The 26647-nt window shown below is 53.3% G+C and overlaps 3 protein-coding genes across 5 annotated transcripts; 2 read left to right on the top strand and 1 right to left on the bottom strand.

The window, feature by feature from the left end:
• Window positions 1-382: 382 nt before the first annotated feature.
• Window positions 383-1761, top strand: LOC113608863 (olfactory receptor 10T2-like). Its single transcript, XM_027085835.1, has 2 exons — window positions 383-1344; window positions 1404-1761. Exons 1-2 carry the CDS (start codon window positions 833-835, stop codon window positions 1759-1761), a joined length of 870 nt encoding a protein of 289 aa, XP_026941636.1. The 5' UTR covers window positions 383-832.
• A 7721-nt stretch (window positions 1762-9482) lies between these two features.
• HACL2 (2-hydroxyacyl-CoA lyase 2) lies at window positions 9483-19776 on the top strand. Of its 2 annotated transcripts, none has more exons than XM_027084474.1 (16): window positions 9483-10004; window positions 10543-10687; window positions 11919-12120; window positions 12243-12370; window positions 12456-12594; window positions 12683-12794; window positions 15481-15580; window positions 15715-15812; window positions 15922-16058; window positions 17039-17173; window positions 18223-18337; window positions 18427-18596; window positions 18673-18743; window positions 18826-18897; window positions 19074-19179; window positions 19309-19776. In XM_027084474.1, exons 2-16 carry the CDS (start codon window positions 10553-10555, stop codon window positions 19485-19487), a joined length of 1899 nt encoding a protein of 632 aa, XP_026940275.1. In that variant the 5' UTR covers window positions 9483-10004; window positions 10543-10552; the 3' UTR covers window positions 19488-19776. The 2 variants fall into 2 exon arrangements, with proteins under 2 accessions (XP_026940275.1, XP_026940276.1); XM_027084475.1 differs by having other exon boundaries at window positions 9992-10255.
• On the bottom strand, window positions 19763-26647 carry SYDE1 (synapse defective Rho GTPase activating protein 1). 2 transcript variants are annotated; one of them, XM_027084473.1, is made up of 8 exons: window positions 26501-26647; window positions 24595-24936; window positions 23849-24493; window positions 23456-23670; window positions 22677-22803; window positions 22303-22463; window positions 21478-21703; window positions 19763-21176 (listed from the first exon to the last, which is right to left on the bottom strand). In XM_027084473.1, the coding sequence occupies exons 1-8, from the start codon at window positions 26586-26588 to the stop codon at window positions 20773-20775; spliced, it is 2208 nt and encodes a 735-aa protein (XP_026940274.1). In that variant the 5' UTR covers window positions 26589-26647; the 3' UTR covers window positions 19763-20772. The 2 variants fall into 2 exon arrangements, with proteins under 2 accessions (XP_026940274.1, XP_026940273.1); XM_027084472.1 differs by lacking the exon at window positions 26501-26647 and having other exon boundaries at window positions 19777-21176; window positions 24595-26466.

The following is a 26647-nucleotide window of genomic DNA, read 5'->3' as shown; positions in this document are numbered from 1 at the left end:
ACATATATGCTGACCTGCCCCCCACCTCTTCGGAGCAGTTGCTCAGAGCTCTCTGAGAGGCTGTCTCCTGGGCTATAGTCCTCAGAAAGTCCCCAAATAAAGCTGAAACTCACAGCTCTCATTTTGTGTGTTTTTATTTCAGTCAAAACTTTGATAATACACTTTTATTGTCTGTCTCCCTTCCCCACTCCACCACCCATGGCTTTGGAGATGAGGCAAGGATTACTTAGAGACTCTAAGAACTATAATAATTATGTGACATGATAGAGATGCTGAATATGGCTACAGTGGTAATCATATTACAATATATCAATGTATCCCAGGCCCTGGTGACCACCATTTTACTCTTTTTTTTTCTTTTTTTTACAAGTTTGGCTTTTAGGTTACACATACAAGTAAGATCATACAGTATTTTTCTTTCTCTGTCTGACATCATACTTGGCATGATGTCCTCAAAGTCCATCTATATTGTCAAAAATGGCACTATTGCCTTCTTTCTCACCACTGAATAATATTCCAATGTGTCTATGTACCAATCTTTATCCATTCCTCTGTTAATTGGCACTCAGGTCATTTCCATATCTGTAATTTTCTCGTCTGTTGAAGAGCTGCTAGCTGGGTGATATGAGGAAAACAGTGACCTCATTTCTGAGTCTCTCTTTCCTTTTTTTCTTTTTTCTTTTTTTTGTAAAACAGGGATGATTATCCTGTCTCACTGGTATCTGTTGCTTAGCAGAGCCTTATTAAGTTGTCCTATTCCATTTCCTTTGCTTTCTCCTCTCAGGTTCCAGAGAAGCAGTGGGAAAATGCCACCTGGCTGGTGACGGAGTTCATGCTGGTGGGCTTCTCCACCTTCCCAGGCCTGAGGACCACCCTCTTTGCACTGTCCTTCCTCACATACTTGGTTACCCTGAGTGGCAATGTCACCATCATCACCATCATACATGCGGATCGGACCCTTCACACTCCCATGTACCGCTTCCTGGCCGTGCTGTCCCTCTCTGAGACCTGCTACACGCTGGTCACCATCCCCAATATGCTGGGTCATCTGCTCATGGAGAGTGGAGCTATCTCCATCCCTGGCTATTGGGCTCAGATGTTCTTCTACCTGGGCCTGGGATGCACCCACTGCTTCCTCCTTACCCTGATGGGTTACTACCGCTGCGTTGCCATCGGTCATCCCCTGCGTTATTGGGTGATCATGAGACCCACAGTTTGCCTCTACCTGGGAGCCCTGGTTTTCTGCTTCGGGTCCTCGGTGGCCTTGATCGAGACCAGCCTGATCTTCTCCTCGCCCTTGTGCCGCAGCGAACGCGTGGAACACTTCTTCTGCGACATCACGCGGTCCTGAAGCTCAGCTGCAAGGGGAGTGCCGGCAAAGCGCTGGCATTCTTCTTCCTGAGTATCCTCGTGGTGCTGGTCTCCTTCCTCATCCTCCTCTCCTACACCTTCACTGTGGCCGCCCTCCTGAGGATCCCCTCAGCAGCCGGCCGGCACAAGCCCTTCTCCACCTGTGCGGCCCACCTCACCGTGGTCATTGTGCATTTTGGCTGCGCCTCCATCATCTACCTGAGGCCTGAGTCCAGAGGGAACCCGGACCGGGACGGCCTGGTGGCTGTGTTCTACACGGTGGTGACACCGCTGCTGAACCCGGTGGTACACACTCTGCGCAATAAAGATGTGAGGGTGGCATCGAGGAGGACCCTGGAGCGAAGCCGCGGAGTTTTAAAAATAAACACTCGTCCTAAGTTCCGGGTCTAGCTTTTTCATGAACACTTGCCCTGCCTGACACTCAGTTCCCCCACCTGGAAAACAAGGGCCACTCCCATAACCTTAAATGAAGTAGCCTGGGGGAGGCAATTTACAAAGAGTGCCTGAGACCCAGCATGAACTCCATAAAGCCTGCCCTTTCCCTTCGTTTTCACTTCTTTGACTCTGCTGGGTTGCAAGGCGGTCTGCAGCGCATGATGGTCACTAGTGGAGGGCGGCCCTGACCCTACCCGGTGCTGGCGGGCAGTGCTTTACCTAGCAGTGAACAGGGGTTGGCACCCGGTCCAGCATCCTTTTATTTTGTCTCGCTCAGAAGTAGTTCCCTTTTTTTGGGGTGTGTGTGTGGGGAGAATGAATGTTACCAACCAAAGGCTGCCTTTATTTTTCCTGTCACACTTAAATGATGTTTTCACGATTGTTGGCCACCTCTCTCCCCCTTGGGTCTTTTATTTCTTTGGTATATGATGGGGAAAGAAAGAAAAAAGGAAGAATTAAAATTTTTTTTATTGTAGTGAAATATATATAACAAAACTTTTTATCCTTTTAAAATTTTCTTCTTATTGTTGAACTTTATGAATTCTTTGTATATTTTGGATAACAGTCCTTTATGAGATACATCTTTTGCAAATATTTTCTCCCAGTCTGTGGCTTGTCTTCTTAGTCTCTTGATACTATTTTTTCCAAGTATTTATCACTAACTAAAATGACCTTATTATCTATTGTTTGTCTCCTTTAGACAGTGTAAGGTCTTCGTACAACCTCTCACTACAGTGTAAGGTCCAAAAATAACGTGTGTTTACAGTGCACAGCATGGAGCCTGGTATTTTGGATTCAGTTGACAAATATTTGTTGATTGAATGAATGGATAAGAACTGTTAATATTATTTAGTTTGCTTTATTCTTTTTGAAAATGGCATTAAGTTGTTTTAAGTTCTTCCATCTCCTTTTTAAAATTTTGAAGCTCAGTTTCAAATTACCACCATTTTTGTCTTCAAAATTAAGGATAATGGTTAGCCACTTACAAGAACATGAGATGAATTTCTACTATTTAATCATTTTTAAGTGTACAACTCAGGGGCATTAATTACATCCACAAGTTTGTGCAACCATCACCACCAACTCTTTCCAAAACTTTTTTCATCCTCCTAAATTGAAATTGTGTGCCCTTTAAGTAATGACTCTTCATTCCCCCATCCTCCCCATCCCTGGTAACATCTAACTTACTTTCTGTCACTATGAATATGCCTATTCTACATGTTTCATATAAGTGGAATCATAGAATACTTGTCCTATTGTGTCTGGCTTATTTCACTTAGCATAACGTTTTGAAGGAGCATCCATGTTGTAGCACATATCAGAACTTCATTCCTGTCTATGGCTGAATAATATTCCATGTTATTCACATGGATATATATATTTTTTGTTTATCCATTCATCTGTTGATGGACACTTGGGTTGTTTCCACATTTTGGCTACTGTGAATAGTGCTGCTATGAACACTTGTGTATACGTATCTGATTGAGTCCTTGTTTTCGATCCCTTTGGGTATGTAACTAGGAGTGGAATTGCTGGATCATAAGGTAATTCTGTTTAACTTTTTGAGGAATCACCAAATTGTTTTTCATAGTGGCTGCACTATTTTACATTCCCACCAGTAGTGTACTAGAGTTCTAATTTCTCCACATCTTTGTCAACACTTGTTATTTTCTGGTTTTGAAGAGTTTAGCCATCCTAATAGATGTGAAGTGAGTTTTGTAGTTTAGTAGTTCACTTCTGTTTAATTAAACACAGATGATGGATTGAAATCATCCAAAGTATCTTCTCTGACCACAATGGAATGAAATGAGAAATGAGTAACAGGAGGAAAACTGGACACTTTACAAATATATAGAAATTAAACAACACACCTTTGACCAATAGGTGAAAGAAGAAATTACAAGTTAGATTGGAATATACTTAAAATAAATGAAAATGAACGCACAACATACCAAATCTTGTGGGATTCAGCAAAAGCTATGCTCAGAGGGAAATTTATAGCTGTAAGCGCTTACATTAAAAAAGAAGAAAGATCCCAGGTCAGTAACCTAACTTTACACCTCAAGAAACTAGAAAAAAAGAGCAAGATAAACACTAGTGATGAGGCTTCCATTATAACAAGTGTTGGTGAGGATGTAGAGAAATTGGAACAATTGCACACTGTTGATGGAATTATAAAATGGTGCAGTTGCTATGGAAAATGGTATGGTGATTCCTCAAAAGATTAAAAATGAAAAATAGAATTACCATATGATCTAGCAAGTTGACTTCTGGGTATATATAGAAAAGAACTGAGGGACTTCCCTGGTGACCCAGTGGTAAAGAATCCACCTTACAAGGCAGGGGACGTGGGCTCAATCCCTGGTCAGGGAACTAAGATCCCACATGCGGCAGGGCAACTAGGCCCGCATGCCACAACTACTGAGCTCGTGTGCCTCAGCTAGAGCCTGTGAGCTGCAAACTACAGAGCCCAAGTACTCTGGAACCTGCACACCATGACTACAGAGCCCACGTGCCCTGGAGCCTGCGTGTTACAACTAGAGAAGAGAAAGCCTGTACACCACAACGAAGGATCCCACATGCCTCCACGAAGATCCTGCATGCTGCAACTAAGACCCGACACAGCCAAAAATAAATAAAGTAAATAAATAAATAAAAAATAAATCTTAAAAAAAAAGAATTGAAAGCATTTGTACACTCATGTTCATAGCAGCACTATTCGCAGTAGACAAAAGGTAGAAGCATTCCAAGCACCCACTGACAGACGAATGGATAATCAAAATGTGGTATATACACACAATGAAATATTATACAGCCTTAAAAAAGGACAGTCTGACAAATGCTACAATGTGGATGAATCTCGAGGACACTATGCTGAATGAAATAAGCCAGACAAAAAAGGACAAATATTGTATGATTCTGTTTATATGAGGTAACTAGAGAGGTCAAATTCATAGAGACAGAAAGTAGAACAGTGATTACCAGGGGCTGGAGCCGGGAGAGGGAGAATGGAGAGTTGTTTAATGACTGTGAAGTTTCAGTTTTGCAAGATGAAAAAGTTCTGGGGATGGATGGTGGTGATAGTTGCATGACAATGTGAATGTACCTAGCAACCACTGAACTGCACACTTAAAAATGGTCACAGTGGTAAATTTTATGGTATGTGTATTTTGCCCCAATTACAATTTAAAAAGTTATGCTATGAGAGGCAGGCAGTATTAGCAAGAGAAGTATTTCTTTGTCTTGTAAATATCTTGGTGCTGAAACACCTGAAGGCATCTTCCTAGGCAGAACCAGAAGGACTGGTGCCCCTCTACTCAGTGTCATACCACAACCACGCACTCCTCATATATAGAGTATCCTCTCTGAGGTCATAGCCTGATGAGTCAATCATTCACAGCATCTAATTCACACTGTTCTTCGAGCCCTGGAATGGCTTCTTGTGGCTGGTGACCCACAGACTTGAAAAAAAAACTTCCAATCTACATGCAAAATAAATGTTAAAGCCATAGTAAACCAAAAACCTCAGTGGAAGCATGGGAAGCCCACAGAAATCACTGAATTTAGCAATTAAAATATTTAGTTAGGCAGGAATTGTGAAGACTGCCATTGCTGAGAGTAAGGTCTTTGCCCATGGTCCTTGGCTATATCCTCTGGGAGGTTCCTCACTGGCCTCTCTTCCCCATCACCACTTCTGAAGCTTTCTCATTCCATTTCCTGTGGTATGATTTTAAGGACCTCATGGTACAAACTTGGGGCATTGTTTTTGTTTGGTTGTTGTTGTTTTTGGCTTCACCTCGAGGCTTGCAGGATCTTAGTTCCCAGGCCCACAGTGAAAGTGCTGAATCCTAACCACTGGACCGCCAGGGAACTCCCTGGGGCATTGTTTTATATGCCAGAGATCTTTTGCAGGCCAAGCTCATAGTTTCTCTCAAAAATTTAGTAGGTGTCTGGTCTTTTTTTCTTCAGGCAGTTAAATGGGCAAGTAACCACAGCCAAAGATTTCCGCTGGCATGGCTCTTTTTTTTTCCTTTTCCTTTTTTAAACTGTGGCAAAATACATACAACATAAAACTGACCATCTTAACTACTTTGAAATGTATGGTAGTTCAGTGGTATTAAGTGCATTCAGAATGTTGTGCCACCACCCCCACCATCCATCTCCAGAACTCTTCGTCTCATAAAACTGAAACTCTGTCCCCAGGAAACACTAACTCCTCATTCCTCACCACCCCCTGCCCCCCACCAGCCCTTGGCAGCCACCATTCTACTGTCTTTTCTTTATGAATTTGACTACTCTAAATAGCTCATAGAAGTGGAATGATAACAGTATCTGTCTTTCAATGAGCATCATGTCCTCAAGGTTCATCCACCTGGCGTAGTTCTTAAACCCGAATGATGCCCTCATTTATTTCCTGGCTTCTATACTTGATTGGACCTTGGCATTCTCTCGAGGATGCTGAGAAATGGTTAATCTCTTGCTATAACTGCCTCCTCAGGGCCACTTTGTATTGCTGCTTCCCTTTGAACCCCCCAAATCACCAGACTCAGTCGATTTAAATTGTAGTCTGCATGGAGAGAGACTACCTCAATATTGTTAGAGTCCCTGCTACCTCTGCTTGCCTCACTACACCTCTCTCTTTAACGACAGTGGCAAGAAGTAGCAAACAAATGTAACAAATAATCTGGCTTTTCCTAACCACTTCCCAGAGGGCTATAGACTCAGTAAACACAGTCAGCTCTGCAAGACTCACAGTTTTACCTGCCTGGTGAGGATGACTAGCGGCCCAGGTGGCGCTGTCTTTGGTTCAAGGAGATGGAAGCAAGGACTGCGGCCTTGCATCACAGTTTAGAAGGAGCCTGGTGCCTTGGGCTCCTTCTTAAAGGCTGTAAGAGTGCTTAGAAACACAGGCCACCTCATGCCCACTGAACCAGGGGGTCTGGAGATCTGGGTTCCAGTTTAGCTTTGAACCACTTGCTGAGACGTGGGAAGGTCCCTTTCCTTCTCTGTGTCTCAGAGGTCATTAAACGAAGGTCATTAAACCATGACACATGGTTTTTTCCCCTTTGACATTTTTAGACCCTGTACTTTCTCTGAAACTCATAAATATGAGGGTTGATGAGGAAAGGTCTGGTAAGTTCACTGTTTCCCAAAATGTGAAGCTCTTAACAGTAACATATCCTGCATGTGGCATGAAAGAAACCTTTGAATTGCACAGGCAGAAATTTATTCCCTTTCTCAGTTCTCTTTGAAGGCTGATGATTACTTCAAGGAAAAATTTCAGTTTGGTCCTAGTGTATCTTTTAAATACACTAGCTTTAGTTATTTATTGGGAATTCCCTAGCTGTCCAGTGGTTAGGGCTCCACACTTCCACTGCCAAGGGCCCGGGTTCAATCCCTGGTCGGGGAACTAAGATCCCACATCCCGCATGCTGCATGGTGCAGCCAAAAAAAATTTTTTTTATTTACATAGTGTGAGTGTGTATAATATCTGTCTATATACACGCATATGTATGAAGTTACATGTATAATTTTATTTTTAAAGCATCATACAGTAAAATAGACTTTTTAGTGTACAGTTCAATGAATTTTAACACATGCAACCACCACTAGAATCTGGATACAGAACAGCTCCATCACCCCTCAAAATTCCTCATGCTACCCTCCATATGTCACACTTTCCGTACCCCCTGGCAACCATTGATCTGTCCTCCTACACTATGGTTTTGTCACTTGGAGATTATCATATCAATGGAGTCACACAATATGTAACCTTTTGAGACTGGCTTCTTTCACTCAGCATAATTTTTTTTTTTTTTTTAGCAATTTAACATAATTTTTTTTGAGCTTGTGGGTAGAGAATGCTTTTCCCCTTAAGTTTTTTTTTTTTTTGGTCACGTCACGCAGTTTGTGGGATCTTAGTTCCCTCACCAGTTTTTGAACCTGGGCCCTCGGCAGTGAAAGCACAGAGTCCTAACCACTGGACAGCCAGGGAACTCCCTCCACCGCGCCCCCCGCCAAGTTCTATTGAGATATAATTGACATATGATATTGTATAAGTTTAAGTTATACAACATAATGATTTATTATTTGTATTTATTGTGAAATGATCACCACAGTATGTTTAGTTAACATTCATCACTTTACATGGTTATAAACTGTTTTTCTTGTGATAAGAACCTTTAAGATCTACTCTCTTAGCAACTTTCAAATATACGATACAGTATTGTTAACTGTAGTTACTACGCTGTACCTTACATACCCAGGATTTACTCACCTCATAACTAGAAGTTTGTACCTTTTGACTACCTTCATCCGTTTCCTCCACCCCTCACCCCCTGCCTCTGACAACCACCAATTGGTTCTCTGAGCATAATTGTTTGAGATTCATCCAAGTTATTGTGTTACCATATTTTGTTCTTTTATTGCTGAGCAGTGTTCTATGGTATGGATGGACCACGGTTTTTGTAACCACCTACTGAGGGGCATTTTGGTTTCTCCAGTTTTTGGCTATTACATATAAAGCCGCTATGAACAATCATGTGCAGGTTTTGTGTGACTTAGATTATTCAAAACCCCTTCTGGTTTCCCAACTCACTTAGAATAAAATTCAACATAACCACAGTGGTATCTGGATGGGCCCCCAAAACTACACCCTGTGATAGGCATGAGGGAGCCATGTGGTTGAAGCACAGGTCCATTCTTGAAGTGTTTCCAGTCTGGAGGCCCAGGCAGCACTGCTTGAGTTCACATTCTGCCTCTATCACTTACAAGCTGTGCAACCTTGGGTAAGTTCCTTAACCTCCCTGTGCTTCAGTTTCAGCATCTATAAAATGGGGATATTGCTAATACACCTCCCTTCCAGAGCTGTTGTGAGAATTAAATGAGTTCATACGTCAAAAGGGCATGGAACAGGACTTGCACATGGTAAGTGCTTGACATAAGATAATCACTATTTCATTATTGGCTCTGGAAGTTTAATTGGGCCCAGAAGGCCCTTCTAGGACATTTGCATTTTATCCTGTTCATATTGGCAAGGAGAGTGGGGTTGAGCAGGTAGGTGAGAGACAGTGGGGAGAGGGACTGGTTTGGAGACTGTTGGAATAATCCGGAGCAGCTCTTATAGAGAGGCGGGTAAGAGCCTGTTTGGAGTGGGTTCAAGAATAGGAGAAGAGCTTACGGAGACAGTAAGTATAGATGGATTTTGCTAAAAAAAGGAGCAAATGGACAGTCACAAGTGGAGAATGTGGGGCCATCGGAGGTTTCTTTTTTCTTTTCAATGGGTGAAATGAAAACCTAGGAATGATTCAATATAAAATAAAATTAACGATGGGGTGGAATCCTTGGAGGGAAATCCCAGAAGTTGACAAGGGATGGAAGTCAGTCTTGGAGGGAAGTAGGGCGCTCGGGACCAGAATTACTCCCCCTGTACTGATGGGGAGATCATTTTCCAGATGCCAGACGGCTGCAACGTGGTGAAGCCCTGGTTGGAACCGGGTACCACTCAGAGGGCCCATTCGCCTGCACCGGAAGCAGAAAAACTCCAAGCATCCGGGGAAGTGGGCAGGGCTTACAAGGGTAGAGGCAACAGCGTAGGCGCGGATACGGGAGAGGGGGCGGGCCTCTGCCTTCGCTGAATTGCGGTGGGATGGGAGGCAGGGCCTGGAGCTAGAGCGAGGGGCAGGGTTTGTTTGGGGTGAGAGTCCCGGATGGTGGACACTGGGCAGGAGGTCCGAAATCGTCCATGCTCGGCCAACGTGAAGGGGCGTACAGCACGCCTGGTGTGGAAAGCGGGCTGGGCTCGGAAGGCCCGGAACCTGTGGGCCTGCAATGCTGGGCCAATGGAAGGCCGAGGAAGGTGGATCGCGCCAAACTCCCGGCTACTGGAAGCCGCAGAGGGGCGTGGCCTCTTGTAAAAAAAAAAGCGTGAGGCCTGCAGTGCGAGCCAATGGGAAGCGAGGGAGGGCGGAGCTTGTGCAACGGGCGGCCAGTAGAGACAGGGCTCTTATAGGAGGTGCCCTGAAGCTGAGCGCACGCGCGTCGGGCCGGACTACAGGGCGGGCCGGACTACAGGGCGCCCCGGATCCAAGTGGGCAAAAGGGGCAAGGCCACAGCTGTCCGGCCCAGCCTGTTCAAGCCGCGCGCCTGTTCACGTGACACGAAGGGAGCGAATTCCTTTGGAGTTAGCGCCATTTCCTGTAGGTGAAGGTTAAAATGCCCCGGGGGTTGGAGAAGCATCCCGATGCAACCTGACCTCGACTCGAGGCCTGGGGTCGGGGGACAGGCTCGGGCCCGGGCGCTCGCTAGGGGGGAGGGGTCTGGCTTGTGGAGAGGGTCGTGCACGCTAACTTGGGGGCGTAGACGTGGGGTGGGCTCACCACTAGGGCTGAGATTCGGGTCCTTGATGTCAAAGAGAGGCGGGGCTTCCCGCCGATCCTTTGAGAAGTAGGTAAGTAGGAAAATAGCTATCTTGAGGCTTTGTCGCCGCATTGACCTGTGGTGACCTCGTTAGGTGGTTGTGGTGACGTAAGGGGGGTGGGCTGGCGTTGTAAGAGGTGTGGCCAGGTCCCTGAGAGTTTTGGCCTGGTCCGGAGCCTGGGGGTGTAAGGGGCGTGGCCGCGCAGAAACTCGTGCCAAGGGGCGTGGCCCGGGATCTGGGCTGGGAGAGGGGGCGTGCCTTCTTCTGGATAATTTAATTGTCGCGCCAACGTCCTAGCCCTGCCCTTTCTCCCTTAGGTGCCATCTCATGGAGACGCCCGCGGCTGCCGCCCCTGCTGGGGGCTTCTTCCCCTCTTTCCTGCTCCTGGGTTTCGCGACGCTAGTGGCCGCCTTGCTGGGCGCCGCTCACCGCCTGGGGCTCTTCTATCAGTTGATGCACAAGGTTCAGGGGAAATACAAGGGAGACGGGCCGGGGGCAGCCAAAGGAATGGACTTCCAGCGTTCTTTTCAGCTAACCCATTTTATAGGCGGGGAGAGTGAGGTCCGGTTAATCCAGAGGGACTGGTCGGGAAATTCTTTCCAGTATCCTGTCGCTGTTGCTGAGCTGCTTACGGGGCTCTGGACTTTGCCTCTAGGAAGAGGTCACAGGGAGGCTACACCTGCCTGGGCACTCAACCCCCCGCCCACCTCCTTCCTCAGGGGCCTCGAGCCCTTTTCACGGAGCAGTGCTCCGTAACACGATGGGGTCAGAGTGCAGAGAGCAGGCACCAGAGGACGCGGACGGCTGTGACTCTTTTGTGACAGTTGCTGTCTGCTGAGCTCAGCGCTTCGGAGGGATTTTCCCACGTACCCAATACATTCCGGAATAGATACTCTTGTTTCTGTCTTCATTTTCCACAAGAGGAAACCGAGGCTCAGAGAGGTTGTGTGATAGCTTGTGTTAGGAGACCTGTTTGGGGAAGAGCTGACCCCACAGACCTTGCTCTGAACTACTTGCCTTCTCTCTCAGAAATTTACCCCTTCCCCAGACCCTCTCCCCAGTCCTTCCTCTCCTAACCAGCAGCAACTTGAGGATGTGTGGAGATTTAAGGCAAAGGCCTCTGGAGTGCGTTGCTGTGCAGAAGCACTGTCTGTGTCAGCAGGCTGCTCCCATGTCAGGCACGTGGCGGCTGGTGGCCTGTTAACTGGGCCCAGTGAGTAGGAGGGAGTCTGGTAGGCTGGAGTCAGCAGTCACGTTAAGATGCCCTGATACTGGAGAGCAGGCCGTTCTGGAGTCCCAGCAGATGGCCCCTGGCCAAACTCCCTTGGGTTCTGTGGATCGACCTTCCCTAACCTCTCTTCCTGCTTGCTCCACCATCCCTGAGGCGGGCAGTGTTACAGAGTGGGGGGCTTTAAGAGCATTGGTTCTATGGGACTTTGAGTCTTGCTCAGGAGTCTTGATCTCTGTAGTTGTAAAAGGATATAACGTCAGGAGGATCTGATAAGATGATATGTCCTACTCTGAGCCAGGTGTATAAGTGTAATATGTGCCTAAGCAACACCAAACTTCCCCTGCCCTCCGACCCTGCCCCTGCCCTCCTTCCTGGGGGAGGGGGATTGTCCCTCTTCCCACCTGCCCTGGTGCCCGTGCCCTGGTCCTTGACAATCTCGCTTCTCCCCCTTTTCGGGCCCAGGTGGACAAGGCAAGCATCCGGCATGGTGGGGAGAATGTGGCAGCCGTGCTGAGGGCCCATGGCGTGCGGTTCCTTTTCACGCTGGTCGGCGGGCACATTTCCCCACTGTTGGTGGCCTGTGAGAAGCTGGGCATCCGCGTGGTGGACACCCGCCACGAAGTCACAGCCGTCTTTGCAGCTGATGCTGTGGCCCGCCTGACCGGTGAGGGCAGAGTGGAGAGGGCTAGGGGCTGGTGAGACTGGGATGTCTTTGAGGGGCAGGGTTTTTTGATGGGGGGGCTGGCCAGGAGGGTGGACACAGCTGTGACACGGTTTGTGTTTCAGGGACAGTGGGCGTGGTGGCGGTGACAGCGGGCCCCGGCCTCACCAACACAGTGACTGCGGTGAAGAATGCCCAGATAGCCCAGTCCCCAGTCCTGCTTCTGGGTGGGGCTGCCAGCACCCTGCTGCAGGTACCCTCTTCTTGAGGGGTGGCAGGGGCCCCAGGGAGCCTGGAAGTTCTCATGTGTTGACTCCCTGGACTCCTGTCTCCACCAGAACCGGGGCGCACTCCAGGCTATTGATCAGATGTCCCTGTTCCGGCCACTCTGCAAGTTTTGTGCTTCTGTGCAGAGGGTGCGGGAGATCATCCCCACCCTGAGGGCCGCGATGGCTGCTGCTCAGTCGGGCACCCCAGGTGCGGGGCGGGGGCTGGGCAGTGGTCAGGCCCTAGGGCCTGGGGGCTGGGAGACACAGCAGACTCAGCGCTCTCCCTGTCCATGCAGGCCCGGTGTTTGTGGAACTGCCTATCGATGTGCTGTACCCCTACTTCATGGTTCAGAAGGAGATGGCGCCAGCTAAGCCGCCCAAGGGCCTCGTGGGTCAAGGGGTCTCCTGGTAAGTAGCCCAACTCCTACCATACCCTCCCCTATCCGCTGGCTTCTCCTGCAACCTCCTGCTAGCACCCATCTCTCCTTTGACTCATTCATTGATTTGCACATCAATTGAGAGGAGCCAGCCGTGGGAAGAGCATTCCAGGTAGAGGAAATAGAATATGCACGTGTGCTGAGGCAGGAATGAAGTTGGTGGGTTGGGAAAGCAAAGTGGCCCATGTGGTGGCAGCAGGTGAGCAAAGGGGAGAGGGGCAGAGACTGAGCCCAGAGCAGCCAGCAGGAGCCACTTGGCAGACCTGGAACTTTGTTTTTAATTTGAGGTCCATTGAGAGGCACTGCAGGGCCTTAAGCATTGGCACGGGATACCCTGGCTTGGGTTTTTATTATGTTCCCTCTGGCTATTGCTGGAGTGTGGACTTTCGGGTCAGGTGGAAGCTGGGAAGCCAGGGAGGAGGTGTGGCGGTCACTGGGATGAGAGATGATGGTGGTCTGGAATCTGGGTGGTAGCTGTGGGATACATCTGGATGGATCACATACGAGTGCCTGGACCTCCAGCAGGCCAGGATAAGGGAACAATGTGTCCCTATGGGCCCATGACATGGGCACAGCTCAGTCTGGGACCACTATGGGACTTTTGAGTGGTGAGTGGCCAGGATGTTGGAGAGAGCAGGTCAGTGGGGCTGGCCTGGGACAAGCTTGAAGGTTTTCCTGGAAAAGCTACAAGTTTCAAGGGGGAGTTTCTTTCTGTTGACAGCGTAAAAAGGGTTCTAAGTAGGGGCATAGCCCTAGCAGAGGTACATGAAAAGGATCCATTTTTGGTCACCACTGAGGTGGGCCTGGCTGAAACAGGGTGCAGAAAGGAGAATCAGGGGTTCCCTGGTGGTGCAGTGGTTGAGAGTCCGCCTGCCGATGCAGGGGACACGGGTTCGTGCCCCGGTCCGGGAAGATCCCACATGCCGCGGAGCGGCTGGGCCCGTGAGCCATGGCCGCTGAGCCTGCGCGTCCGGAGCCTGTGCTCCACCACGGGGGAGGCCACAACAGTGAGAGGCCCGCGTACCGCAAAAAAAAAATAAAAAAAAGAAAGGAGAATCGATTTTCCTCCTCCTCCTCCTCTTTGCCCTGTGTCCCTTGCATTTGCCTGTCCTTGCCCCTCTGCCTTCCATCCCCCCTCCAAATATTTAGCGAGTGCTGATATGTGCTAGGTACCTGGATGGGCATGAACAGGACAGACAGGTCCCCGGACACGGGCGTGTGAGAAGCACCTCGAGGGCCAGCTCAAGGAGTAGCAGGTTTACTCACATGTCTTTTATAACAACCCTTTGAGTTAAGACTCAGAGGTATTATTATGCCCATTTCATAGATTAGGTAACTGAGACCCAAGGCAGTTGAATGACTTGCATGAAGTTGTCCAGTTTGTTAATGGCACGCTAGGATTCAGCCCGGAGGAACCTTCAATGCTTTATCCACAGAGCTGTGTTCATCTATCATGAGTGAAATGAAAGTCCAGAGAGATGGGTTCAAATCCCAGGACTGCCACTAACTAGCTGTGTTAACCTTGAACAAATGATTAAACCTTTTTTATTTCTTCCAGTTTTATTGAGATATAATTGACATACAGCACTGTGTAAGTTTAAAGGTTACAGCATAATGATTTGACTTACACATACTGTGATTAAATATATGACGTCAGCTTCCTTATCTGTAAGATGGACCAACGTTGCCTTTTCTCTCTAGACTGAGATTCTGTGATGAATAAAATGAGATTATTTTGACAGTGCAAAGCATATGCTGAAGTATAAAGGAATTAACCATTATTATCTTAAATAAGAATAGGGCTGAGTCCAGTGTCACACCAAGCGTAAGGCAAGGTGTCTCCCAACCTTCCTCCGACATGATTAGGGAACTAGCCCCCTGCAAGGCTGGCTAGTGCCTTGCCTTTTCTTGCCATGTTAGGGTTCCCCATGGTTCCATCCTTGGTCTCTTCTCATTTTCTGCGATCTTTACTCCTCCTCGAAAGGGAAACAGAAGCTTCAGGCTCTGACTAATTCTAGCCGGCTGATGCCCACATGCGTATTTTTGGCTGGATTGGGTGTCCTTGAGGGCAGGGCTGAGCAGGATTTATCTTTGTGTCTCCAGGGCCCTGCACAGGGCCTCATGGAAGGTCAGGGCCCTGTGACCCAATGAGTAAGGAGACATCAGAAGCCAGAGAAAGGCAAGGGTACGGACGATTGTTAATAGCTCCAATTAATCGAGTGTTTTGCAATGTGCTTTATATCCTGAGTGGCTAGATCTCTGAACCTTGGGAGAGATGTTCCCTTTTACATTTTTCAGAGGAGGAAGCTCAGAAAAGTTGGGTCACTCACCCACAGTCACACAGGAAGCAGTAGAGCCAGAACTCAAGCCCACCTCCGTCTGACCCCGCAGCCGTGGCCCCTGATTCTGGCACTCCATGCTGGTGGCACTTGGTTTTGAGGGTCTGTGTCAGGTTGGGATGGTCACCAGAACCTTCTGAGGGGAAACAGGCCACTGGGCACTCAGCCACTGGGGTCTGTCTGTCCCTGGGCTGTTGCTTTTGTACCTCTGTTCCTGTCCTACTGCCTTCCTGGTCCCTTTCCCGGCCCTTCTCCTCCTTCAGCTTCTGGAACCCTGGTATGACTCCTGGTAACTGACTCTTCCTCTCCCCTTCTCAGGTACTTAGAGAATTACCTGGCCAACCTCTTTGCAGGAGCCTGGGAGCCTCAGCCTGAGGGGCCTCTGCCTCTGGACATCCCTCAGGCGTCCCCTCAGCAGGTGAATTGCCTCTGTGCCCTGGCCAGGGACCCCCACCTGCTGTGTGGCTTCTCTCTGACCCAGTACTGGGGCTGTGATCTTGGGGGCTGATGGTGACTCAGGGGTGGCTATTTGAGCCCCACCTCTTGCCCCAGGTTCAGCGCTGTGTTGAGATCCTGAGCCGGGCCAAAAGGCCCCTTGTGCTGCTCGGGAGCCAGGCCCTGTTGCCTCCGACACCCTCAGACAAACTTCGGTGAGAAGCCTCAGGCTTGCCCTTACTGTCACATCCCTGGTCCCCTGGGGCCCTGTGAGGAGGGGGAGGCCCTTGGCCACACTCACCTCTGTTCTGCCTGGACGCCTAGGGTTGCTGTGGAGACCCTGGGTGTCCCCTGCTTCCTGGGCGGGATGGCGCGGGGACTGCTGGGCCGGAGCCACCCCCTTCACATCCGGCAGAACCGCAGCGCCGCCCTGAAGAAGGCAGATGTTGTCGTCCTGGCAGGTGGGCCTCATCCTCCCACCCCCCCTTTCCTTTCCCTCCCACTAGGCACCTCCCTAATCGTGTAACCCTGCCCCTCCTAGTCAGGTACTGGCTGGCACCCCACTCTCATAATCAGCCACCCTCCTACCTCTCACCACCCCCCTTCCCCTGGACCTGAAATTCAGGTGAACCCTCGCCAGGTTGCAGTTGTGTCCTGTGACCCAGCTTTACACAGAGATAGCGGGCACCTGTGGTACTTTGTGTACAGCATTTGCGTTTGTACGCGTTACACAGCATTTACACAGCACGTACACCTACAGCATATATACTTTTACATAAAGTGCTTGAATCCTGCCAGAGACATAATAGTTGTATCAGTTGGCTATTGTTGTGTAATAACCACCGTGAACTCAGTGGCTTAAAATGCACGTATCATTTCTCAAGACCCCCCTGGGGTCAGGTGGTAGTTTTTGTCATTTTGGTAGGGCTCATTCCTGAGTCTGCGCTCAGAGAGGCGGGAAGGCAGCTGTGCTGATCCAGGCTGGGCTGGCTTGTAACTTGGGGGTTGGTTGGCTGTAGGCTGGGCTAGCTTGGCCTCAGCTGGGGTAACTGAGTTCTTTCACTCTCCCCTACCTCCTCCATGTTTCTCATCCTCCAGCAGGCTAGCCTGGGCTTGTTTACTTGGTGTATGTTGAGAAACATGCAGGGCTTGGGGAGCAAGTTTATGTGAGAGGGAGAGAGTGGAAGCTGCAGGGCTTCTGGGGGTCTGGCCTCAGGAACGCATGCCATCACTTCTCTCACATTCTATGGGCCAAAGCACGTCCTGAGGCCAGCCCAGGTTCATGGGGTGGGGAGCTGCAAAGTCTCATTGCAGGTGACACTGGTACAGGGAGAGGTGAAGACCTTTATGCATTCAGTCTACCATGGTGGATTAAGTAAGGTAGCGGGTACTCCCCAGGATGCTGGCCCTTTGTCCACCGAGACTCTGTCCCCTACCCCAGGAACGGTGTGTGACTTCCGTCTGTCCTATGGCCGTGCCCTCAGCCGCAGCAGCAATATCATCATCGTCAACCGTAACCGGAAAGAGATGTTGATGAACTCAGACATGTTCTGGAAGCCCCAGGAGGCTGTGCAGGGTGAGCCCCTAGCAGCCCCCCACACATATGTGTTCTTTCCGGTTCCTCTCCTCCTGGCCTCTGCTGCAGCTGGCTTGAGCTGGGTGCTGGTGACCAAGGCCTGGACCGTGCCCCAGGGGGGCCCCGAATCGGCCAGAGACGCATATTTGGTCCTTAGACTGATGGGGTGCTTCTGGATGAACTAATGGTAGGGTGGGCACCGGAGGGAAGGCCTGGGAATGTGCGTGTGATCACATCCCCTGTCTGTACTCTCCCATGTCGCCTGCTGCCCTTAGGACCTGCCCCGAGGTCTCTCTTGTCCTGTTGTGGCTCCTCCACCCCTGTTCAGTCCTCTTCCATGGCCTTTCCAGGCCCTGCTTTGCCCATCGTTCCAAGGACGTTGACTCTACCCTGCGGTGCAGGCGAGAGGCAACTTGTGTCAAGCAGAGAAGTGGCACCATTTGCATTCATGTTTGGGAAGATCCACTGTAGCAGCTGGTGGGCAGCGAGTTGGAGGGGACCGGGTGGAGGCAAGGGGCCTGTTAGGGCAGGACAGAAACGATGAGGCCTGGAGTGGGGATGGAGAGGGAGGAGAAACTCAACTTCGCTGAGCCTGTGTGGTCATTTCTGAAATGGAGATGGGGAAAAGTACATCACCACCGGCTTGTTTACTTGTTCACTGTACAAGCACTCTGCATGCCTGGGTTGTAGAGATGTGCTTGGAGGATGGAGGTGTTTTTAGTGACGTGTTTCAGAGGCAGAATTGACAGGACTGCCTGATCTGGGGTGTGATGGGGAGGCAGGAGACAGAGGCTGATGTGAGTTTCTAACCCACTTTGTGCTCCCCAATCCTAGCTGCTTTGGCCTTGCTCTCCCTCACACCCCTGTTGCCCTGACTTGGTTCCGGCAGGCTCTGGGGTGTGTTTCACCCATTTTGTGCTAGGACCCCTCGGCCTGCTGCTTTGCCTCCTGCGCAGATGCCTGTTGGCTTCCTGCTGTCTTTGGGCCTCTGGTGCTTGAAGGGCAGGAGGAGGCCATCTCCCTGCAGCTCTTCCCTCTTCCTTCCCCAGGAGACGTGGGCTCCTTCATGGTGAAGCTGGCACAGGGCCTTCAGGGCCAGACATGGGCCTCAGACTGGGCAGAGGAGCTTCGGCAGGCTGACCGACAGAAGGAGCAGACCTTTAGGTGGGGGCTGGGTAGAGTGGACCTGGGGGGTTGCGGGTTCCCGGGGGCCCATGCCGCTGGCTCTGCTGACCTGCGTTCCTCCATCACAGGGAGAAGGCATCGATGCCTGTAGCCGATCACCTTAACCCGGTGCGGGTACTGCAGCTGGTGGAGGAAACTCTGCCCGACAACTCCATTCTGGTGGTCGATGGTGGGGACTTCGTGGGTACAGCCGCCCACCTGGTGCAGCCCCGTGGCCCCCTGCGCTGGCTCGATCCTGGTAAGGGCGGGCCTATGCCTGGGGCAGCTTGCATCGTCGGGGCCCCTTCACACCCACCTGCTCTTGGTTCTTCTAGGGGCCTTCGGTACTCTGGGGGTTGGTGCGGGATTTGCACTTGGCGCCAAACTGTGTCAGCCGGATGCCGAGGTGAGTCAGAGTGTGCTGGGGGCAGGAGACTCGCCGCTTTCTGGGCTGTGAGCCACCCCAGCCATCCTTGCTACCCCCTCAGGTCTGGTGCCTGTTTGGGGATGGAGCCTTTGGCTACAGCCTCATCGAATTTGACACCTTCGTCAGACACAAGGTGACCGGGTGACCAAGGGAAGCTCATAGCCTGGGTTTCTGGGAGATGTCATCAGGGGTGGGGTGGGCCGGGGAGGGAGCTGCTTGGCTCGCAGGGGTCCTGTCCCTGTCTTTGACCTGTGGCTGGCCAAGCCCTGGGACTGAAGGCTGTGGCCTGGCCTCATCCTCTCCCTGCAGATCCCAGTGATGGCTCTGATAGGGAACGATGCTGGCTGGACCCAGATTTCCCGGGAGCAGGTGCCCTGTCTGGGCAGCAATGTGGCCTGTGGCTTGGCTTACACGGGTGAGGGGCCTGGAATGGGTGGGACGGGGGAAAGCTGTTTCAGGCCCAGCTGAATGTATGTTCCTCTCCTGGGCTAGCTGCATGGTAGGCTGGGTTCTGCCATCATTCTGACTTGATCTCCCCTTTTAGGTTATCACAAGGCGGCCATGGGGCTGGGAGCCCAGGGCTTGCTACTTTCACGAGAGAGTGAGGATCAGGTGGTCAAGGTGCTGCACGATGCCCAGCAGCAGTGCCAAGATGGCCACCCAGTTGTGGTCAACATCCTCATCGGGAGGACGGACTTCCGAGATGGCTCCATTGCCGTGTAGGGCCTCACGGGTCAGTGCCCTTGGCTCTCTTCCCACCCCTGGACTGTGCCAAGCTGGTTTCTCATCCTTGCTTGCCCTGGGCCTATCCCATGAGGCCCAGTGACCCTAGAACCCTCCCTGAGGACAAGGAGGGGCTGGAGGGCTCAGAGCTCAGAGAGGCTCCTTGGCAGCACTGGAGAGCCCTTGGGCCTTTTTCTTTGTGGGCTCAGCTGTGTCCTTTCTCCCCTTCTCTCTTACACATTGAATAAACCACCTCTGGTCCATGTGGGCCCAAGTACTCATCCCAGAACCTGTGCATACTGATTTATTGTCCACAAAGATGGAAGTGAGGGAAAGAGGGAGGAGACAGGAGGGGACCCTACTCTCCCACTGGAACTCTGGGGCTCACTGAGGCACCATTACTGGAGATTTCAGGGTGCCTGGGCACTGCAAACTCTTTCCCCGCTCTGTGGTCCCTGAAAGAGCCCCACATGCCTGTTCTAGACATGTCCATGCACACTAGTCCTCACACACAGACACACACGCACGGAGGCAATAAATATGTTCCGTACCAAAATGCCCCCAGCCTGACACTTCAGGTGGGGCCCCTCCGAAAGGGAGGTCTTATAAGTGCTCAATTTGTTCAGGAATGGGGAGGAAGAATTGGGGAGGGGAAGGGCCATACTCTGCTATCTACTTTTGCTGGTTTGAGGCAATTATGGGGTTTTCCTCGGAAAAGAGAGTGGGGAAACCAGCTGTTTTCCTATAAGCCTCAGGCTGCTCCTATCCAGCCAGAGCCCAGGATAGGGGCTTTCCCCCACCCTGCCTCAAACAGTACCTCATGATAGTCCTTGGGCCCGCCGAGGGAGAAGCAGAGTGCAGTGCTCAAAGCTAATACTGATTTGGTTGGCAGCAGCAAGAGGACTGAACTGGGGGGGTGTCTCACCATCCCAGGGTGATGCTCACAGTAACTGGCGTTTCCCTGGCTAAGGGGAAGCAAGAGAGGCCAGCCAGCCCTGCAAGCAGTGCCTTTTGGCAGCCGGGAAGAAGCCCTTGGTACTCAGAAAAGATGGCCACAATAGCTGGTCCCGAAAATTCCCAATCCCCGGCCTTCGCACCCAGTGCCCAAATGTTGAGCACTGGAAACGAGGAATGATTCTCAGCAATGGGTTGGCTGGTCACTAGGCAACTCCCCAGGAACCAGGAGCTAGGCCTGAGCTACAGGTCTGGTCCCCCTAGGTCGTTAGGGCACCGCCTTAGCAACCAGGAGCCCGGCCTTAGTAATCGGGGTCCGGCCCCGCCCGGCTCACAGACACACGTTGATCTGCTTGGAGAGCTCTCTCTCCAGGTCCATGATGAGGGCATCAAAGTCTTTGAGGTTCAGGTGCGGGTTGAAGGGAGCCTCGAAGTCGTCTTCGAAGTCGGTGGCGACCGTCGGCTCGCCAGCCTCTTCGTCCTCGTCTTCGCTGTCGCTGCCCGTCACGTGGTCGTAGTCCGGCCCGGACAGGAAGTCCCGCCCGCAAGGCAGGAAGTCCCGCCCGCAAACGCTCCAGTCACCGGCGTAGCGGTTGCTCGGCGGGCTCTCGGGGCCGCCCCGGCCGCGGGGCCGAGTCACCACTTCGGGGCTCGCTAGCGGCAAGTGCAGCGGCGGCTGTCGTTTGGGCCGCAGGTACGGGACCAGCTCCGGAGCCTCTGGGGGCCTGCGCGGATCTGCGGAGGGAGAGGGAGGGCTTGGATGATGTCACGCCCAGCGGTGGCGACTAGACCTCTGATTGGCTGCTTAGGTAGCCAGGCCCCTGATTGGCCGGTCGAAAGGCAAGGCCTTCGACCGGATCAGGATTTCACTGGCTGAGCTAGAACTGGTTGCTGAGGCAACCAGGTACCAGCTTACTCGGACTAGGGGGCGCGGCTTGCCTGAAGCCCGAGACTCTGATTGGCCACTGGAGAAAGCATCGTAGCGGCAGCCTGGCTACGATCGGCGGCGCGGGGGCGGGGGCGAGGGCCAGCTCACCTGGCCAGGCTTGCAGCAGGTAGTGCAGCACCTCGATGTGGCGCTTGAAGTCCACTGCATTCGAGACGCCCGGGCCAGAGCTGCGGATGCGGGGCCTGGCGGGTGCCTGGCGCGCCGGCAGCAGCACAGGACCGAAGCAAACGGCCAGGTTCTGCGGAGTCATGCGGTTGTGGGCGTGGAAGGAGGAGACAAGGCGCAGGTGGTCCAGGAGAAGCGTCAGTGTAGCCTGAGAGGAGAGGGTTGGGAGAGCATGAGGTGGGCAAAGCCGGTCCCCTGTCGCTCCTGAGGGAGACTAAGGCGGTTCAGAATGGGGAAACTGAGGTTCAAGGTCTCATAGCTGGGTGATGACCCAGCTAAGACTTAACCATTAGGTATTAGTATTATGATCCCATTTTGCTGGAGGGGAGACCGAAGCGAAAGGTAACTCAAGTTTGAAATGGCAGAACTTGGGCTTGAGCCTACTCCTCTGTGTGTTAGGCAGGGCTGGTATTAATCCCATTTTATAGATGAGGATATTGAGGCACAGAGAGGGTCGGGACTTGTCCAGGATACCACAGCCAGGAACTTCCCTTATGGTGGGTTGACACACCTGTGTTCAGAGTCTGTATTTTTGATACCTTCTGCCTGTGAAACCTTAAGTAACTCACTCAACTGCTCTGGGCTTTGGCTTCCATATCTATAAAGTGGGGATACTAATAGCACCTATTTTCTAGAATTGTAACAATGCCACACATTCATGGCCATCACAGGCCCAGGCATGGGTGAAACATTCTGCTGATGTCAGCCCACTCCCTGTCTTGTCTGCTCCCACCAGGCCCAACTCACCCTCTCCACATCTGGCAGGCAGCTGAGGAGCCCACGGGTGCCCTCAGTGCTGGAAGGAGCCCTGCTTGGGGGCTCTCGGGCCATGGCCTCCAACACCACCTGATAGAGGGGCTGGGTGATGAGCGGGGTAGGCAGCTCCCGCAGATAATCCTTGAGGATGCCTGTGGATACAGGGCCCACTCTGGTCAGGGCACCCCTGGTTTCTGAGGCTGGAGATTCAGCTGGGGCTGGGAGCAGGGGAACAGGAGGAGGATAGGTGCAGGAAGGTGAAAACAAGGCCAACAGAAGGGGTGAGGTCCCAGAGGGACCACAGGGACTGCCTTGAGGTGAGGGTTGAATGGGGAGCAGGCAGGAGAGAGAAGGGGCATGCTGACCAGTGATGACATTGATATCAGGGTACAGGTCCTCGGAGAGGCAGACAGCTGCACTGTCCCGCTCAAAGGCATCTCGAAGCTCTTTCTTCACGGCTGCTGAGCCACACAGACGGTACAGCCCCACTACCTGGGGGCAGGAGCAGAGAGATGTCCTCTTGTCAGGGCCACAGACTGATCAGGGCCCTGTGGGTGAGGGCCAGAGGCCTAGATCACAGTGGCAATGGGCTGAGAGGTTGGGGGCTGGCTGTCGCTTCACTGGCTGCCTTCCTGCTCCTCTGACGCCTGTCATTGGGGATCCCACCTGGCTGCCTGGACAGCCTGGCCCTGTAGACTCTCTGGATCACTTATCCTGGCACCAACATCCTTTGACTCAGGAAACTCTGACTCATTTTCAGCTTACTTGTCACCTCCTCTGGAAAGCCTTCCTTGACTACCCCAACCAGCGGGTCAGGTCCTGCTGTAAGCTCTCCCAGCTTCTTTGCTCTTATCCCAGCCACAGTTGTACATATGTGATTTATTAGAGTCATGTCTTTTCCCCCATCAGACTCTGAGCTCCAGAACGGCTGGGATCCTACGTTACTAAATGAACAGATGACCCATGAATTCTGGGCTAGGTGCTAGGGTCTGGAGGGAGCCGGAGCTCCTGCCCTTGTCTAGGCTGGGATTGGAGCCAGGAGTTCCCCAGGTGGGGTAGGGGGAAGCCTGGCCTCCATACCCTGGGTGTTCTGGGGAGATGTTCTGAGGTCTTGGGCCTAGCTAGGGTGGGGTGAGGGACTTACCCGTAGCCCTCGGCGCTCGATCTGCCCAACACACTTCTGGATGATGAGGGGCACCTGGCCCGGGGACTGTTCCCGCTCCACCAGCAGTGGCAGGGGCAGCCCGAAGACTCGGGGCTCAGCTGTGCCTGGTGCTTCCTGTTGCTCCGACAGGGTCAGCTTGGCATACAGCAGCCCTTGGGGCTCCAGGCGCACAGCCAGCTGCTGGGCCTCGCACCCTGAAGACACAAGGGGACCTCCTGAGTTTAGTCTGCCCCCATAGGCTCCCGTGCCCTGGTCTCTACTCCAACCCACGCCCCATCCTGGGCTTAGTACCCTGGGCACTCTGGAGGAAGGAGGGAGCCCTGAGCTGAATCCTGTGCCCTACACCTCCTCCCCTGCAGCCACGCATCCTACCTCGGAAAACCGTGGGCAGCAGCACAGTACCCTGGGCGCAGGGCCGGTGCCGCCGAACGCCGGGGTCCCACGCCAGCACCAGGGCCCGCAGCAGCCGCGCGGCCTCGAGTTCCAGGTGGAAGGTGTGGTCCAGCCGCAGGAAGTCTGGCCCCCCACGCAGCGGCCCCGTTCGGGCCCGGGCCACCCCATCCACCTGCAGCAGGCAGCAGAGGTCTCGCGGAGTGGCCCCAGGTGCCGGTCGCAGCCCCCCCAGCCCGTACAGGTGCAGGCTGAGGCGGCCCCAGAGTGCAGTGGGGGGCGTCCGGGCCGATGGGCCCACCTCATAGGGTCGGAAGGCGGTGGGCGACGGGGGCCCCGCTGGGCGCTCAGGAGAGTCGCCATCACTGAGGTAACCGGCCCTCAGGCCCCGTGCGCCCTCAGACACTGCCGCCCGCCCCGGGGTCCCCACGCTGCTGTCCAGGTGGTAACGGCTGATGACGGACCCCGCGGGGGCGGCTCGCTCACGCTCTCGGCCAGCCCGGGTGCTCCGCAGACTCAGGCGGCGCCGCAGCTCGGGCAGCTTCTTCATCTTCATTGAGAGCCGCCTGGCCGGGCCTGGGGACTTGGTGCGGGAGGCTTTGGTTGGGGGACTGGCGGGGGCTGCGCCTATGGGGAGAGCAGACCTCAGGGTCCAGAAATCTGGGCTCGGGATGGGGGTGAGGCTTGTAGTCATCTTGGGGGTCCCGGGGTGTGAGGCTTGTGCTCACCTGGGGAGGCCAGGCTCTCCTGCTCAGCTGAGCCTGGCTGTGGGCCTGGGAGCTCAGGTGCCGGGAGTCTGGGGTCCTCCTCAGGGATGGGGTTGTACCAGATCTCACCAGCAGGCTCCCTACTGCCAGCTGCCCCGGGCCCCAAGGTGGCCTCATCTGGTGGCTTGGCCCCGCCCAGCACCCATCGGCGGCTGCTGGGCTCCAGGCTCTGCAGGTAGGCACCCCGAGCCGGGCTCCGAGAGGCCTCGGGGCTGGGGGGCCCCTCTGCTCCAGCCTGGGATCCTTCCGGGGCCTGGGGCTCTGGTTCTGGAGGACTGGGCTCCGGGCGCTGGGCTGGGCGGCCTGGCAGAGAGCAAGGGGTGTGAGACTTGGCCTCCCACTGCTCCCAGAGCAGTCCCGGCCCAGGGCTCTTCCCCCAGCAGGAGAATGCACTCGGCACTGACACTCCACACATTCATTTGGAATGGGTGGTTGCAGGCCAGCAGTCTCATCTGTTACCAGCTCGCGGCCTCCTCCCCAACCTCCCTGGCCCTGGTATCCCAAACAGGACTCTGTCCCTCTGCTCTCCAGCCTCAGAGGTCTGGTGGGGTTTCTTTGGGCCTGGGCCCTGCATTCCCCACTCTACTTCCCTACACCTCTCGTTTACTCTGCATGGAGCCCTGCCCTTGTCCCTTCTCGCTGGGTGGCTTTGGGCAAGTCACTTTCCATCTCTGAGCCTCAGTGTCCTCCTGTGAAATGTGGGGATTTGATGCCGCCCTTCAGGGAGGCTTCGGGGAGCTCAACGTGGAGAGCACTTCATAGGCACTCATATCTTGGTCAAGTGCATAGCCCACAGTGGACGCTGCCTAGCTTGCTTGGAAGACAGGAGCAGGCATGACAGTGAGTGAGTGCCTGCTGGGTTCTCCCATACCTGCAGCATGTCACTCCCCACCTCCCTGCCTGTCTTCCAAACCCCTGCCACCGTCTCTCAGCCCAGGACTGACCCCCACGGTCAATGCCTCCCCCTTGGGACCTCCCCCTCCTGCTCCATCCTCCTCTCTGTGACATCCCGGGCTGTTTCCTGTGTGTGTTTGTGCGTGGGCACCCCTGTCCCTTCTCTCTGCTCTGGGAACCTTGGGAATCTTTGGGAAGGGCTGGGGGGAGGTCAGATCCATGGAGTCTTCTGCCCTCCCTCCTTTAACTCCTTCCTTTCCGGGACTTCCTGTCCCACGCAGCTCTGATTTCTTTAAGGTCCTGCCCGTTTCTTTAAGGACTCCCTCCTCTGGTCACTTCAGATTTCCACTCCCCAGGACTCTCTCTCTGGGTTCATTTAGTAGCATAGTCCACAGAGCTGTTAAGTCACTTCACTGGCACTGGGTAAATGACCCAACTGCTCCGTGCCTCAGTTTCCCCATCTGTATAAAGGGGACAGTTTCTTGGGGCTGCCTAAGGTTGGGTGTAGCTGCAGTCACTGGTTAATAGGTGAGGGGGGTGGGGGGTAGCCACCATGATTGATGCACCACCTCTCTCCCTCTGCAGGAGTACGCCCCCATCTCCCATCCCAGGTCTCCAGGGCTCAGGGTGTCCCCTGCCCGGCCTGAATAAGCCCCAGTTTCTAGGCCTCCCAGCTCCTCCTCCCCTGCACTCTCCAGGCGCTCTGCCTCGGCCCCATTTCCTGTCAGGGGCGAGGCCCCCTCCCGGGCCTCCCAAGGAGCCGAAGCGCTGGCATCCCTGGCCAGGCGCACATAACGGTCCGCGCCCCCTCTCCCCCCAGCCCGTTACTTTCAGGACCTTTGCGTGCCCCGGCCCCCAACCCCGGCCCGCAGGGGGCTCCGCAGGGCTTCCCCTGTCCATCCTTGGGGCCCCGGGACCCGCTTCCAGGCCGGGTGGGGTTCGGCGCCCCTTCTTCCCCACCTCCCCCTCTCACCGCGCTCCTTCGCGTCCGACTTTTTCCGGGGAAGTTTCTCCCGGCCCCGAAGGCGGGAGAAGGTTTTCCTGAGTAGCGGCTCGGCCATGCTGGGGCCCGGGCCGGGCGGAGTGCGCGCCCCGGGCTCCGGCCGCGCCGCCCCCCGCC

This window comes from Aethalodelphis obliquidens, unplaced genomic scaffold, assembly GCF_003676395.1.
Source record: "Aethalodelphis obliquidens isolate GAN/ISIS:26980383/991018 unplaced genomic scaffold, ASM367639v1 scaffold53, whole genome shotgun sequence".
NCBI lineage: Eukaryota > Metazoa > Chordata > Mammalia > Artiodactyla > Delphinidae > Aethalodelphis > Aethalodelphis obliquidens.
The sequence above is the reverse complement of the archived record's forward strand: the minus strand, read 5'-3'. Positions and strand labels throughout refer to the sequence as shown.

Bases quoted from the DNA above. Each gene is read 5' to 3' on its own strand.
- LOC113608863 (XM_027085835.1), top strand. From the start codon at position 833: ATGCTGGTGGGCTTCTCCACCTTCCCAGGCCTGAGGACCACCCTCTTT. The intron at 1,345-1,403 runs GTCCTGAAGCTC...CTTCTTCCTGAG, and splicing joins TTCTTCTGCGACATCACGCG to TATCCTCGTGGTGCTGGTCT.
- HACL2 (XM_027084474.1), top strand. From the start codon at position 10,553: ATGGAGACGCCCGCGGCTGCCGCCCCTGCTGGGGGCTTCTTCCCCTCT. The intron at 17,174-18,222 runs GTGAGCCCCTAG...TTCCTTCCCCAG, and splicing joins GCCCCAGGAGGCTGTGCAGG to GAGACGTGGGCTCCTTCATG. The intron at 18,597-18,672 runs GTAAGGGCGGGC...TGGTTCTTCTAG, and splicing joins CCTGCGCTGGCTCGATCCTG to GGGCCTTCGGTACTCTGGGG.
- SYDE1 (XM_027084472.1), bottom strand. From the start codon at position 25,048: ATGTGTGGAGTGTCAGTGCCGAGTGCATTCTCCTGCTGGGGGAAGAGC. The intron at 23,671-23,848 runs GTAGGATGCGTG...TTGTGTCTTCAG, and splicing joins GCTGCCCACGGTTTTCCGAG to GGTGCGAGGCCCAGCAGCTG. The intron at 21,704-22,302 runs GTGAGTTGGGCC...CTCTCCTCTCAG, and splicing joins GCCTGCCAGATGTGGAGAGG to GCTACACTGACGCTTCTCCT.